The 14644-nt window shown below is 38.6% G+C and overlaps 1 protein-coding gene across 1 annotated transcript in view; it reads right to left on the reverse strand.

The window, feature by feature from the left end:
• Positions 1 to 14644, reverse strand: part of TRPC3 (transient receptor potential cation channel subfamily C member 3) — a 60134-nt gene that overhangs the window by 10188 nt on the left and 35302 nt on the right. Inside the window, exons 5-9 of the mRNA XM_005290277.4 lie at positions 10454 to 10670; positions 8812 to 9045; positions 5497 to 5761; positions 4701 to 4896; positions 1378 to 1587 (exon numbers count right to left, since the gene is read on the reverse strand). Coding sequence (XP_005290334.1) covers positions 1378 to 1587; positions 4701 to 4896; positions 5497 to 5761; positions 8812 to 9045; positions 10454 to 10670 — 1122 coding nt within the window. The remainder of the gene's footprint in view (positions 1 to 1377; positions 1588 to 4700; positions 4897 to 5496; positions 5762 to 8811; positions 9046 to 10453; positions 10671 to 14644) is intronic.

Below are 14644 nucleotides of genomic sequence, written 5' to 3' on the forward strand. Positions count from 1 at the left end.
CAGACTCTTGGAATCTATTACTGGCTCTGCCATGAACTTCCTGTGTGACCATTTAAAGTCATTTAAAAGTGACCATTAAAAATATAGATACAGATAGATCAACACACACACACACACACTCTATTTTGTTTCTCTGTGATGTATAAAGAAAGCCTGAGTGTTTTTATCATAACAGAAACAATTCTGCTTAATTTTTTTTTTTTTTTTTTTTTTTTTTTTTTACATTATAAGTTCAGGTTTTACCTATCTTGAAAGACTTTCTGAAGACTGGAGTACTCGTGAAATGAGGACATTACAAGAGACCACAGAGTGACAACCCAGTAATTAGGAGGGGAAAGGTTTTTTAGCTAAACTGTTTCAAACTACTTTTGGGGATATGTGTGGGGTTTTATTTATTTATTTATTTACACACATATTTAACTCCAGTGCCCAAATAATATGAAGGTAGAGAGATATCTTTGTTAAAGATTCAACACTCCTGACAGGTCACAACAAACAGAAGTTTCAGGAAGCCCTTCATCAAAACCTGCAAAGACCAAACTTGACATTTCCCATATTTTATAAAGTAAAAAGCAACCAAAATATATGACTTTAAAAAATATTCTTTCAATCCTTCTGTATACCAGGTAAACCATCAAAAAAGGCGATGATCCTAATTTATAAAAAAATCCTTTGAAGGTCACTTTTAACCTCTCTGTGTCCCTTGTACCCATCCGCAAATGGGAACAATAGTTATCTACCTCACAGGAGTGTTGCAAGACTGAATTTATTGCTATTTGTAAAGAACATTTCAGATGCTATGAGTGAAGATGTTAGGGAAGCGCTAGATATTATTATACCACAAAGGCATAATTATCCCTCATCCCTGTCAGGAACATAGCTTTTGGTAGTGAAGAAGTTTGGGAAATGGTATACTATATAGCTGGCTAAACTTGCCCCTTCACCTATTCTGGTGATGAAAGGAAAAGTTAGCTTTCCAGATCTTCCAGTTTTTACCCTTAAAATACATGAAAGTCCACCAGTGGCATCTTTCTGGATAAGGCTGAAGACTTCTTTGTTTACTATTTAGGGCATTTCTTGTGGGATTTTATTTTTGTTGTTTGGTAGTTGGCGAGGAATGATGTTTTTGTTGGGTTATTTATGCTTTCAGTTATATTTAGTAAAGGGACCTTGCTGCCTTGCAAAACTGTATCATTTTACTTTGCTTTTGTGCTGTGCTTAAAAGGCATCTGGTTACAGCACTTTAAAAATAAAATGCTTGATTAATTATGGTACTATCCTTCACAAGTACAAACTATCCCCTAAGATTTAAAGGAAAGAAAAGAGCTAGGAGGCAAACACATTTATCCAGTGCAATGAAAACATTTTAAGACCTACCCTAGATTTGGAGTTACTCATCCCTATTTCAGTATCTTTCTGCAGTCTTCTCCTCCTGCACTTAGAAAAGCTGACGATCCTCATGATGAAATAGAAAAAAGACTTGGGGCTTGGTACAAGACTGAACGGCGGAGGTAATGTTTTTCCATCATCAAAGTAAGATAACCAGAGCTTAGAGCGAGCAAACTTCCACTCCACATCACTGTCATCCTGCGTTGGAAACAAAAAGATGTCTACTTTGTTTTACTTAACTTTAGGTTTCATACAATTCAAGACTCTTTCAAAAGTAGTTTACCTTAAATAGCTTCTCTTTTTGTTTTATACAGAAATGTGATGAACTTGTTAGTGTCAATGATTCCCAACTGAAATGCAGCTGCGTTATCAAGTCTATTTTAACTTAATTCCTGCTGTGTCTATTTTTATGGTCATATTTAGTTGAAGCATGCAAATAGTTTTAAAAAGTGTTATATCTGCAATGAGTGAAAACTGAAATATTAAGGTCCTGCTATTAAAAGAGAAAGTTATTTAATAAAAGCAAGTATTTTCTTCCTTAAATTTAATGCTGAAATGTGGTGCCATGCAAGTGAGGAAATAATAGTGTTGCCTTTTGGGTAGGTATAGTGTGAGCAGTTAACATGCAAGCCTTTCCACACAGCCCTGCCTATGAACATTAATTTTGATCTTCTTTTGATGGTTAACCCAGTATCATTTTTTTTAATTGGCATCCATAGGAAGGAATAAGCAAACAGATTTTGTGCCCAGACTGGTAAAATCTCATGGCAGTTTTGCGAGCCTCAACTCACTGAAATTTGAACACATTCTCCAAAGATGAAAAGTTAGTTTATTTGTTTCCAGATTAAATTTAATCCTAAGGAATATAAAGTATCAGAAATGCATGTGCAAAACATGTTTTGATTTTTCTCCTTTTATTTTAAATTTTTAAGTCAATTTATTACTCATCAAAAAATGCCAAAATTACAGCCCTGGATACTGCAGCCCTGCATTTACCCACAGAATAGGTAAAGTTTTCCCATTATATCCTGCCAAGGTGAACTGTAGGGACCTCTAAACTAGGTGTGATGGCATAGTTCAGTCCCCATGGCAATACATTTGGGCCTGTCTGCTGAGATTGCCAGCCAGAGTATAATTGCCAGTCATGATGGTGATTTGCATAATTTGGGCTCTTGTCTAGAAAGGGTTGACTGAAATCATCAATTCCATTTAATATAGGTCACTCAAGAGCCAGCAGATACTAAAATCTCTCATGATCTGGACCATAAATATGTGAGTAGGGAGCAGAGAATAGACCCTAAAGTTTGGATGTTTCCATCATATTTTGTACAGAGTAAATCATCTTAGAATTTCCAAAAAAAAACTATTTGTACGTAATTTTTACGTACTTTCTGATATCACAAAAGCAAGATGAAATTTTGCTAAAACTGTTTTTGTAAGGCCACAGATTGATTGGCATCTTAAATATACTTTTGTCTTTGTAAGCAATCTGGTTTTGACTTTTAAAACCAGTAATCTTCAGCAGTTTGGGTGTGTCTTTCTTTCTTTCCTTCCTTTCTTGCACAGTATTTGAACGGTAAGCACCTACATTTAATTAATTAAATTCTGAAATGAAGTTACACCTCTACCCCAATATAACGTGACCCGATGTAACATGAATTCGGATATAACGCGGTAAAGCAGCACTCCGGTGGATCAAAGCAAGTTTGATATAACGCGGTTTCACCTATAACATGGTAAGATTTTTTGGCTCCCGAGGACAGCGTTATATCAGGGTAGAGGTATATTTGCAGTCCCAATGAACCCCAAATAAAGCACCTGGCTGAGATGAAATAGCTATTCATAATTTTGAGAACTCATTCTAATTTAAGATAAACTGCAGGTATTAAAAATCTGCCACTCTGCAGGTGTGTGTGAGTGCAGCCACTAAATTTTCAGGGCACACGGCAATGTGTAGCTAAGATTAGAATCAAGTTTTAAATATTGTACTGAAAGCAGAAAAATGGTGCTTACACTTCAGACTGAATAATTAAGCTTGAAACAGCTGTTAAATGTGATTTAGTCATCAGAACACTCTCACACGAAAATCTTTGCTTATGTCATGCATTAGCATAGTGCGTAAACCTAAGAAAGTGTATGTATTAATGAAGCTGAAGTATCTAACACATCTATGTTTAGTTAAAAGGTTTGGGGAAAATGCACTAGCGAGCCAATTATCTTTATGGAATACAGTAAAATCCATCTAACCAGCACCGAAGGCCTGTCCATCCAGTCAAATGTACTGTGTTCAGGAAAAGGTGTTATGAAATGTTTAAAAAGTAAGAATTAGGGAATCAACTAGCCATGTGCTAAAATTGTCTGCTCAATAGCTCTGCTGTCTATTGTATCCCATCCTTCATTTGAAAGTTTGTTTAAGTTGTACTTTTTTGGGGACAGTGCTTACCATACTCTCATGTCTGTATAAAGGTAATGAACTATACTATCTGTCCAGATCCTGGGAGGTCCCAAACAGCTTGGCTTGTTTGCCAGGTAGAGCCAAATCCTCAACCCAGTTTTTCTGCCATGTCTGCAGGGCAGAGGACCAGATTGGCAGGTATTAAATGGCTGTAGAACAAATGCAGTAGGGGATCATTAAGCTACAGGACTCAGCTGCCAACCATAGAAAGAAGGAAGAGGGGGATTCTGATTAGAATTGCATTCACACTTGCATTGTCACTGATACTGCTTCCATCCAGAAAAGAGTTGAAATTTGATTTTGTTTGAATTCTTGTTTGGACTCTGGGTTTTTACTGGGCTATATCATTGTGTAGAAATATGTTTATAACACAATTTGATACTATTTACAGATTAAACTACATGGTGACATGGTAAAGCATAACTTTACTGTCTAGACAGGCCCTTAAACATGGTTCTGGCTACCAAATTCCTGTCTGTGTGGACCAGACCAAACTGTTTTGGAAAAAAAAGTTTTGGCCTTTCAATGCTAGTAACCAAACCCAGACTGGGGGTGGGGGTGGGGGAATGATTAAACCATGTTTTTCACTGATGGTTCAAAGTACTGTTTAAATAAGGTGTAAATGAGTTGTTCTCACTCTAACTTCGACTTTGTAATATTTTGTAGCTTTTTTCTCTCTAAAGTTGTTACGAAATAAGCCATTATCTCCTACCACAGTGTTTTCTTGTGAGCTTCTTTAACTGGGGTAGTCCCTTTACTGATACTTATTTCCATCAGAATGTGCCCATTAAGAGGATTCTAGTGTCCTTTTAAAACATAACAAAAGGGAGAGATACCTTAGAGAGAGAGACCTTACCTCAATTTCTTGGTACGAGCTGTTGATCATAGCAATCAGCATGTTGAGCAGAACTACAACCATTGTTACATTGTATATGCCATACAAAACATAGCCAATATTCTCTATGAATTTATGATCATATTTGAGGACAACTGAAGTCACTTCAGATAAACCAAATATTGACCAAAACAAGGTCTTGAAACTTTCTTCAACTCTGTATGAAAGAATTGAGAGGAATGTTACTAATTATATAATAAATACACAGTTCTTATGACAAATTTAGTAAATAACCTCAAATTTCTGTCTGTGATTTAGATTTTAAAGTTTTGTAAGGGATTTTAGTGTAGATGTTTAATCAAAACAACAAATACAAAAAATATTTTTTCACAGAACGTTTGATTTCTTCCCATCTTGATTTGACTATACTGGGAGCAGAGGGCGCTCAACATCTCACAAACTCAGGCTATGTCTACACAACAGAGATGATATCAGCACAGCTCTGCCAGCATAGCTCTGCCAGCACAGTCCCACCAGCATAGTCCTTAGAGCAGACACAGCCTACACCAACAGAATGAGTTTCTCTGTCAGTGTAAAAATGCCACCTCCCCAAATGACATTAGCTACATCGATGAAAGCACTCTTCGGTCGACATAGCTGCATCTACACCAGGGGTTTCGTTGCCATAACTGTGTTGGTCAGGGGTGGTTTTTTTCACATATAGCTATGTCGATATACCATTTCAAGCCTCAGGCCTCTAGCGGGTAATGACTAAAATTTTGTATTTCCTTTTGCTTAAGCACAACTTCATACTTACGTTGTAAAAGCAGAGTTTACTTTAGCTCCAAGGTAGTAGGAGTAGAGTATGAACATCCCAATCATAAATGCAAAAAATACCATAATAAAAAGGACCATAAACTTAAAAATGTCCTTTACAGTCCTTCCAAGGGAAATCTGCAAGGGCCCAAAGCTCTCATTTGCAGGCAGGATATATGCAATCCGAGAGAAGCTAAGCACAACAGCTATTGCATAGAGACCTTCAGATATTATCTGTGGATCAGATGGGAGCCATTTGTCTCTGGCTGGAACACATGAAATAAAAGGGTAAATAATTGAGTTTCTTACTTATCACCATGTTTAGAAAAATATAGCTATAGATTGGGAATTGTCATGCACATATCTGTATCTAGTAAGGACAAACATTGTGGAGTCTAATAGCTGATGTTGTATTACAATTAGTTTTTAAGTTATAAATGAAGAATTTGAAATGTATACTTTTTCAGTGGAAGTTATAATGTAAAGAGACATGAGGATCTCTTCTAATAGTGTGTGTATTTACCTCTCTATTGGTAGTTAAGCATGAAAATTAATATGAGGATCTACCCCACCATAGTATGCATTTTTTATATTATTACATATAACAATTATAGATTCTATAATAATTAAAATCACTACTAATATTTGCATGTTTCTGTACGTGATAAAATTTTCCAAAATAAAATTAATACATAGTAGTATTCTTATATGTACCTAATCTTTATTTCTCTTTATTTAATTTGTTTAGGTATCTATAACAGCTAAATAGGACCACTAATCATTATTCAGTCTTTCCTGAGTCTGGACGCTATGTCCCAGTCCATTTTTGTTTAACAACAATAATTATTTTGTATTTAAATTGTATCAATGACTAAAGACCGCTGCTTTAATAAGATATAACCACACATATGTTCTATAAAAAAGTTATTTTGTAGGTTAAAAATCATAAAATATCCATAAAAGAGTAATAATGACATCATAAATAAGGACAGTAAAATAAATATTTAATACAAAAACTTTTTAGAGAAAAATTAACAGTGAATTATGTGGAAATAAATACAATATTAGCTTTTTTTTTCAGTAACGTGTTAATATCATATCAATATCACCAAAGGTTGTGGGGTGTTTTTTGGTTGGTTGTTTTGTTTTTTAATTAAGGCAATGGAAAGGCTAATAATTTATTAGGAGTTATCATATGCAGGATTGAATCAGTAGCAGTGTATGAAAGCGGCAGGGGGGTGGTTTGGTTTTTTTATGGAAAGCCAGCAGTGTTGGCTGAGGAACAAATTTAGTTTATTGAGTGCAACAGGCTATTTAGGTTTTTGTTACAATTTTCTCACCAAAAAAACAAGAGAGAGGAGTCTCCCCCTTATACCCATCAGCCCAGTTCAAATCCCCACTGTTCCTGATTCAGAGCAAGGACTTGAACCCAAGTCTCCCAGGTGAGGGCCCTAGCTACTGGGCTAAGGTAGCCTTGGAAGGATTAGACAGGACTGTCCCTAGGGGGCGTGCATGGCCTGGGACAAATTAGCCACCGCCGGCTTGGGGGCCCCGCTCTGCATTGGCGGCTGGGCTGGATCCAGCCTGGTGCTGGGCAGCCTGCTGCTGCTGGCAGTTGCTGGCACCAACTGCAGGACTATTGTTGGCCATAGTGCCATGGTAGCTCAGGCCTCCGGCCGGGGCTCATTACAGCGAAACATGGGCAGCTGAGCCGGGCACTGTCTCCGCTAAGATCGTGGGCGTGGGGCGGCAGCCAGGACCCCGGGCGTGTGGGGCGGCAGCCAGGAGCCCAAGGGTGCTGCAGTACCCTCCGCACCCCTAGTTCCCACGCCGATGTCTTCCGGGACCGACCACGCTGGCCAATCGCACCGACCCATGGGGCCTCCCCAAAGGGCAGGGCCCAGAGCTGTCACCTCAATTAGCCCTACCTAAGGGACGGCTCTAGGATTAGATTGTTATTGGTAAACACTGGTCATCATACACATGCAAACGGACAAAAATATTTCCATCGATAATAATTAAAATGAACAAACAGGCGAGTAAGAAAAATGTTGCTTGAGAACTTAGAGTCAAAGTCCAATAATTTAGACTTGTGAATTAGGCTTGTTACAAATGGACAAGTGAATGAGCAGTAAAAACAGATATGATATGTTGATTTAAAGATATTTATGTTGTATATTTTGACATCTGATGTTGACAATTTGTGTTTTAATGGTTTATAAAGCTTTAACGCTTTGAATTGCAACATCTACTGTCATTAAACATTTGTCTGATCCCCTCATAATTTCATGCAGCTGTGAAAATTTTAATAGATCAAAGTCTAAAAAAATTCTTAAAAATACACAGCAATATTATCCATCAAAATTATAAAAATCAAATTTTGCCAAACCTAGATATAGGATATTTTGGGGGGGGGGGTTCCTCAATTTCACCTGTTGAAGCTGTTCCTCCCTTATAAAATGCTTAAGCATTCATTGGACCAGAAAGAGGATGAGAATGACTCTCTAGCCCAGTGGTTAACGCACTCACCTAGAAGACCCAGATTCTAGTCCCGGCTCCAATGAATATTTAAGTATTTTATAGAAAGTGGAACAGCTTTGACAGGAGAGACTGAGAGAAACCCACTCTAAAAAATACCCTATGCCCCAACACTCAGCTGGGAGACCTGGGTTCAAATCCCTGCTCTGTATCAGGCAGACTGGGGGTTTTAACTTGTGCCTGACATCCCACATGAGTGCTCCAACCACTGGCTATAAGGAGGATGGCACTATATCCTCAGCTGTGTTTTGTGTGGGGCCCAATCCAGAAGGCAGCCTCTAAGCATGCCTACCAGATCAGGCTCCACAGAAGAGATAGGTGAGGGAGTTTTTTGCATGTCCACCAACAGAAATATAGGCACCTACAGGGTTAGGTGGCAGCTGAGCAGAGGGTTTTGAGGATCTAAATTTTGGACTTAGGTACCTAAAGTGGCAGTAAGGCACCTAAATCTCTTGTTGAATCTAGCCCTAGGGGTCAAATTTAGCTCTGGCATAAGCAACTGCATGGACTTCATGGTTATGCCCAGTTAAACCTGAGCTGAATTTGGCCCTATTTTGTTTAGTATTAGTATGCCAATACGTTATTTGTTAAACTGATGGTCACAACAAATACTGTTTAAAAAGCATAAAAAATAAAAACAAATGGGCAGAAACCTTAAGGTAAATATTATGAATTCAAATAGTTGTAAAGGGTTTCTATTTATGCCTAACAATCCTAACACTGTCCCTTTATATGAGTGTCCACTAGTTTACTATTTGAAAGTAACATTCAAACTCACCGTAAGTAAAATACTCTATTTCGGGTGGAAGTGTGACTACGGAGAGGTCACTCTCCTCAATGTAGTTGTCCACATATTGCTGTGCTTTGGTGGCCTGCAGAAATGCTAGGAGCCTGGCTGTGAAAGCAGCTATGAAAATGGACAACATCCCAAAATCCAGAACATTCCACAGCTGCAAAATATATTCCCTGGGTCCTTCTAGCCAGAGCTCTTTGCATTCTGACCACATCATACCTGCAACAAGAAAGGAATAGAGCCAGTTTGGTCACAACTGAGAATCATTTAACTTTCCCTCCCATAAAATCGGGATTCACCAGGAAGGCACTGAAGTACACATTTTCAGTATTACAGGGTTGCTACCTATATCAACTTTCCTAGGGATGTCTTTAGGGCCAAAGCTCAGTCATCATACATTGGGGCTGCTACATTGTAATATAATGACTTCACGGTGCAAACATCATGACCTCTCAATGTGATGTTTTTGTTGCAGAAGGATATCTTTTAAAAGTGGAAGGATAACCCTACCAGTGCTCCTCTCCCATTTCACTTAATAACATACATAAAATCTCAAACAGGCTGGCAGATGATCAGGCAATGAAAAAATGTCTAGTAACAAAAACTGAGTCATTAGCCCTTTGACACTGAAAGAAGCTGTGATTTCCTCCAGTGCTAAGTAAGCACTAATTAGCTAATGCATTAACATCGAGCCATGGAAACACCTGACCTTCTGGCATATACAACGGCATAGACTTTGTGATCTTGTTTAAAATAACCAGTTTATGTTGTCAAGTATCAGAGGGGTTTACAGTCTGGATCTGTAAAAAGCAACAGAGAGTCCTGTGGCACCTTTAAGACTAACAGATGTATTGGAGCATAAGCTTTCGTGGGTGAATACTCACTTCGTCAGACGCATGCGTCTACATTCGTCATGCGTCTGACGAAGTGGGTATTCACCCACGAAAGCTTATGCTCCAATACAACTGTTAGTCTTAAAGGTGCCACAGGACTCTCTGTTGCAGTTTATGTAATTACACTATTGTATCAGTGATATTACACTAGTCCTATTACATTCTGAAAGCTATGATATTATTGATATGATATCTATGATATTACACCAAACCTGGGTTTCTGCCACAAATGCCAGGATTTCTGAACATTGTAGTAGTATCATTGTGAGTCATTGAATTTTTCATTTATTATACAGTGATACAATCTTCCTCCTCTGAAGAACACAGCTGGCCATTTTACTCTTGCAAATATGTGGAAAATTACTCATTTTACAATGTTAAATAAAATTGTTCATTACACTGAACATAAGAAGACATGTTGATGATGTTCACTTAACTGAGACAGCTCTTACTGAAAGCAGAAGAAACTAGAAACATGCTTTTCCTACCCATGGCACTTTTGTACACCAGGGGCTGCATGAAGGGCAGTGTGGATCTGCTTATACCAATTGTTGGCGCTGGAAGTTTTCCTCTGGGAGCCACTGTAGCCCCTGAATACCACTGGAGCCATATACACGGCTGCATTGGGGGGGGGGGGGGTCAGCATTTGGGCCTCGCGTTTTTCTTTTAGAATGTCTATCTACACAATACATCTGTCATGGAATTGGAGTGAAGCAGTAATATTCTATACTTACCAAGCACCCACACCATGATCAGCATCTCTGTCCAAGTGAACTGCGTAGTTTTCACCCTAAAGATCTGTTTAGGGTAATCAGTAACAGTGACATTTGGGAGGGTTGTGATGCCTTCAAATCTGTCTGAGGCATTGAACACCAGTAGGCCCAAGAAAATAATGAAGGAGGCTGCATGTGCCACAAATTTCATAAATGGGCTGCGGAGAATTTTTCCAAGCTGTGAAGGCAAAACAAAACCAGTCCCTCATTTTTAAAAAAGATACAGCATTTCCCTTGCATCACACAGCTCAGAAGCATAAAGAAGCACTTACAGATAATGGTGGACTAGAATTAAAGTACCCACTATTGCTTAGGGATACCCTTTAAGTGCACTGAACAGTCATGCAATGGTATCATTCCTGACAGTAGTCTCAAGAAGGCAACCCATACAGGATGATGTTCTGTCAGTCAGCATTTTTGATGCTCCATAATCACATAGAAGACAATGTCTGCAGAGTATCCTCTCTGGAATTACATCCACACCATCTCAGCATTCACTACTTTCAGAGAGGACCTGATCTAATGCCCATGGAAGTCAATGGAGAGGTGGATCAGGCCCAGGGAAAAGTGGATAACAAAATATCTTCTCTACCAACAGGGAAGATATTCAAAGTTTTCAGGGCATTATTAGTTTACTTATGATAATTAGCTGTATCGAGTTCAGCAAATCAGAACATCAAAGCACTATTTATATCATGCCTGAGGAAAAGTAGACTCTTCTCTGGATGATGTATTCAGAGCATAAAATATCCCCCAGATCAAGACTTTTTAAAAAAATAATTGAAAAAATTTACACAGCAACAAAGTAAAGTAAAACGAGTTCAGAAATATTAACATGTTTAAATGAATTCATCTGGATTAAAAGAGCACTCTGTGGGCTAGAGAGTGGCTCTATTAATGTTGCTGCATTTGGGGTGGGTGGAGGTGCATTACAACAGTGGCAGTGGCTAGCAGCAGTCTTCCTGCAGAAGATAGAGGAAGCAGCACACTTCAGGGAAGCTGAAGGGAAAGCACTCTGGAGCTGCATTTGCTACCTCCTGTACAAAGAGGGAGCATGTGATCCCATTTGCACTAGCCCGGTGCCACAAGCCAGTGTGGTAAGGGGCAGGGCCATTGCTCACCTTTTCTGGAGGGATTCTACTGCCAACCTCTGGGGGGGGGGTTCTTGTACCTCTGTTGGTGCTGTGACTCCCCAGTTTATGCACTCAATGAGTGCCAGTGAAAGGGTTCTTGGGGGATGGGCATTCTTTCCCCCTAACCTCCTGTAATGCACCCACAAAAGAGCAATCAAATTCTGGCCCAAAGACTTCGGGTAACTATGGACCAGTGTGTCATTTAGATGTTGGCCTAAAGTGGAGACTGTGCAGAGATGCAACCACCCCACACCATTGGGAAATCCAGGAGGGACTGCATTTTAGGAAATTCAGTTTCTACCAGTTTCCTCTCCCAGCTTCCTTCCAACCCCTTTTGGAGTGAATAGCACCCTTGGGGATATATGCATGGAGCAGTCTCTGAAGAGCCCTGCGTGTAAGGACTACTGTTACCCCGTCCTTTCACGAGATATTGCACGGTTAGTGGTGGTCAGAACTTCTTGCCTCAACCCCTGCACAGTCTCTCAAAGATGCAGGAATTATCTGGCTCCCCAAATATAGCAAGGGAGTAATACTAAGTTAGTTCAAACATATCAGTTGTATTCATAGATTCCAAGGCCAGAAGGGACCATTGTGATCATGTGCTCTAGCCCCTTGTATAACACAGGCCACTAAACTCCCCAAAATAATTCCTAGAGCATAGCTTTTAGAAAAACATCCAATCTTAATTTAAAAATTGCAGTGTTAGAGAATCTACCATGACCCTTGGTAAATTGTTCCAATGGTTAATTACCCTCACTGTTAAAAATTTACACCTTATTTCCAGCCTGAATTTGTCTTCAACTTCCAGCCATTGGATTGTGTTATACCTTTCTCTAATAGATTAAAGAATCCATTATCAAATATTTGTTCCTCGTATAGGTTCATATAGACTGTAATCAAGTCCCCCCCTCAACCTTCTTTTTCTTAAGATAAATAGATTGAGCTCCTTGAGTCTGCCACTGTAAGGCATGTTTTCTAATCCTTTAATGATTCTCTTGTGGCTCTTCTCTGAACCCTCTCCAATTTTTCAATAACATTCCAGAACTGTGTGCACCAGAACTGGACACAGTATTACAGCAGCAATCACACCAGTGCCAAATACAGAGGAAAAATAACCTCTCTACTTCTACTTGAGATTCCCGTTTATGCATCCAAGGCTCACATGAACTTTTTTGGCCACACCGTTGTACTGGGAGCTCACGTTCATCTGAGTATCCACCACAACCCTCAAATCCTTTTCAGAGTCATTGCTTCCTAGAATTGAGTTCCCCATCCTGTAAGTATGGCCTACAGTCTTTGTTCCCAAATGTATATATTTTCATTTAACCCCATTAAAATGCATGTGTCCTTACACCTAGCTTACCAAGTGATACAAATCGCTCTATATCAGTGACCTATCTTCATTATTTATCACTCCCCCAATTTTTGTGTCATCTGTAAACTTGATCAGTGATTATTTTCTGTTTTCTTTTGGTCATTGATAAAAATGTTGAATAGCATAGGGCCAAGAATGGTATTAATTATGACATAAGACAAAATATTATGTGAGATTTTAAAACCTCATCTGAAGTTCTGTATTAACAGCAATATCCTTTCACAAGAAAGCCAGTGAATTTAGTGAGTGAGGAGTCTAAAGTAGTTTCCCTATCTCATGGTTTTCCTGGACCTGAAGTCAGGGGTCAGATTCAGTGAGCTGAGCAGTAAAGTATGCACTAATTTGACATTCACTAGTTATACAAAGGACTTTAATAGCCCCTGTTTGTACCTGACCTTTATAAAGCATTTTTAAATTACAGTATTAAGCAGTTGATCTGTACGCCCAATACTTTGATTTCACATGAGCATTCAAAAACGGCCAAGTGTTTCTGGCAGTGGGAATTAAAGCTCCTGGAGAAATGTCATTTTTTCCATATCAGACATTAAAAAAAACTGACCATGAGTTTACATGACATCAGTCTACCATGCAGCTATAAGGGTTACCTTTACAACAGCTCATCAAGGGAAGTGACATTTCAGAAGATAATCTGAGTAACAATTATGCTATTTCATAAAGATTAATCTTTAAAATAAACAAATAAATAAATGACCAGGGAAAGAAAACATCAGTTTCCTTTTAAAAATGTATGGGGTGTGCAGAATCTTATCACCTCTTAAAGGTGAACTGCAAAGCAAAATATAAACTCAAATGGAACACAGATTTCTGTGCTGGATACCCCATCTGAACGAGCTTGTGGGGAAGGGCCAGGAAGACATTACGCAAAGAAGTAAGTTCTAAGTAAACTTTAAAAAAACCTTCTCTCTGTGAAATCCTCTTTTGTTCTTCCTGGTTTACTGAAGATATATCAGAATACATCATTTGGTTGACATCACACATATCATGGAATGAATGGATTTCAGTGAGACTGCTGGTATTTGTGTTGTGACATCATCTGTGAACCTAGAAACACCAGGATGATTTCACCGGGGAAAATATAAATATGAAATGATTTGTTAAAAATGTTGTTCTCTTCTGAATGCCCCCACAGTGTGGTTAGAAAACTGTGCTTCATTTAAATTTTGCTTTGCAATTCACCTTTATAAGCAATCTGACCTAACAGTTTAGCAACAACAAGTATTTCATTTAGGGCTCAGTCCTGTACCATTGAAGTCAATGGTAGTTTTGCTATAGAATTATATGAGAGCAGAATCAGATCCCTGAGATGCCAGCTGAGAGGAACTGATATAGAGCTTTTTGGGCCACTGTAGGAAGTGGTCATTAGCAAAAAGTACATAGTACTTGTACAAGTTCAAGTGCATAGCTGGTATCATGGAGAGAATCTAACCCAAAATATTAAAACAAACATAAATATCATGGAGTCTGAGAGAGCTTACTACATATCTTAGTTCTCAAACACAATTTACTTGCACATAGAATAACATTTCCTCCTCATACTTGATCAATCTTATCCCCTCTTTAAAATAAGAGAATTTGGTTCAAGGCTGCGATTTCTAAAAAATCTGAATAATCAGTTAAAATTCA

Source organism: Chrysemys picta, chromosome 5 (assembly GCF_011386835.1).
Source record: "Chrysemys picta bellii isolate R12L10 chromosome 5, ASM1138683v2, whole genome shotgun sequence".
NCBI lineage: Eukaryota > Metazoa > Chordata > Testudines > Emydidae > Chrysemys > Chrysemys picta.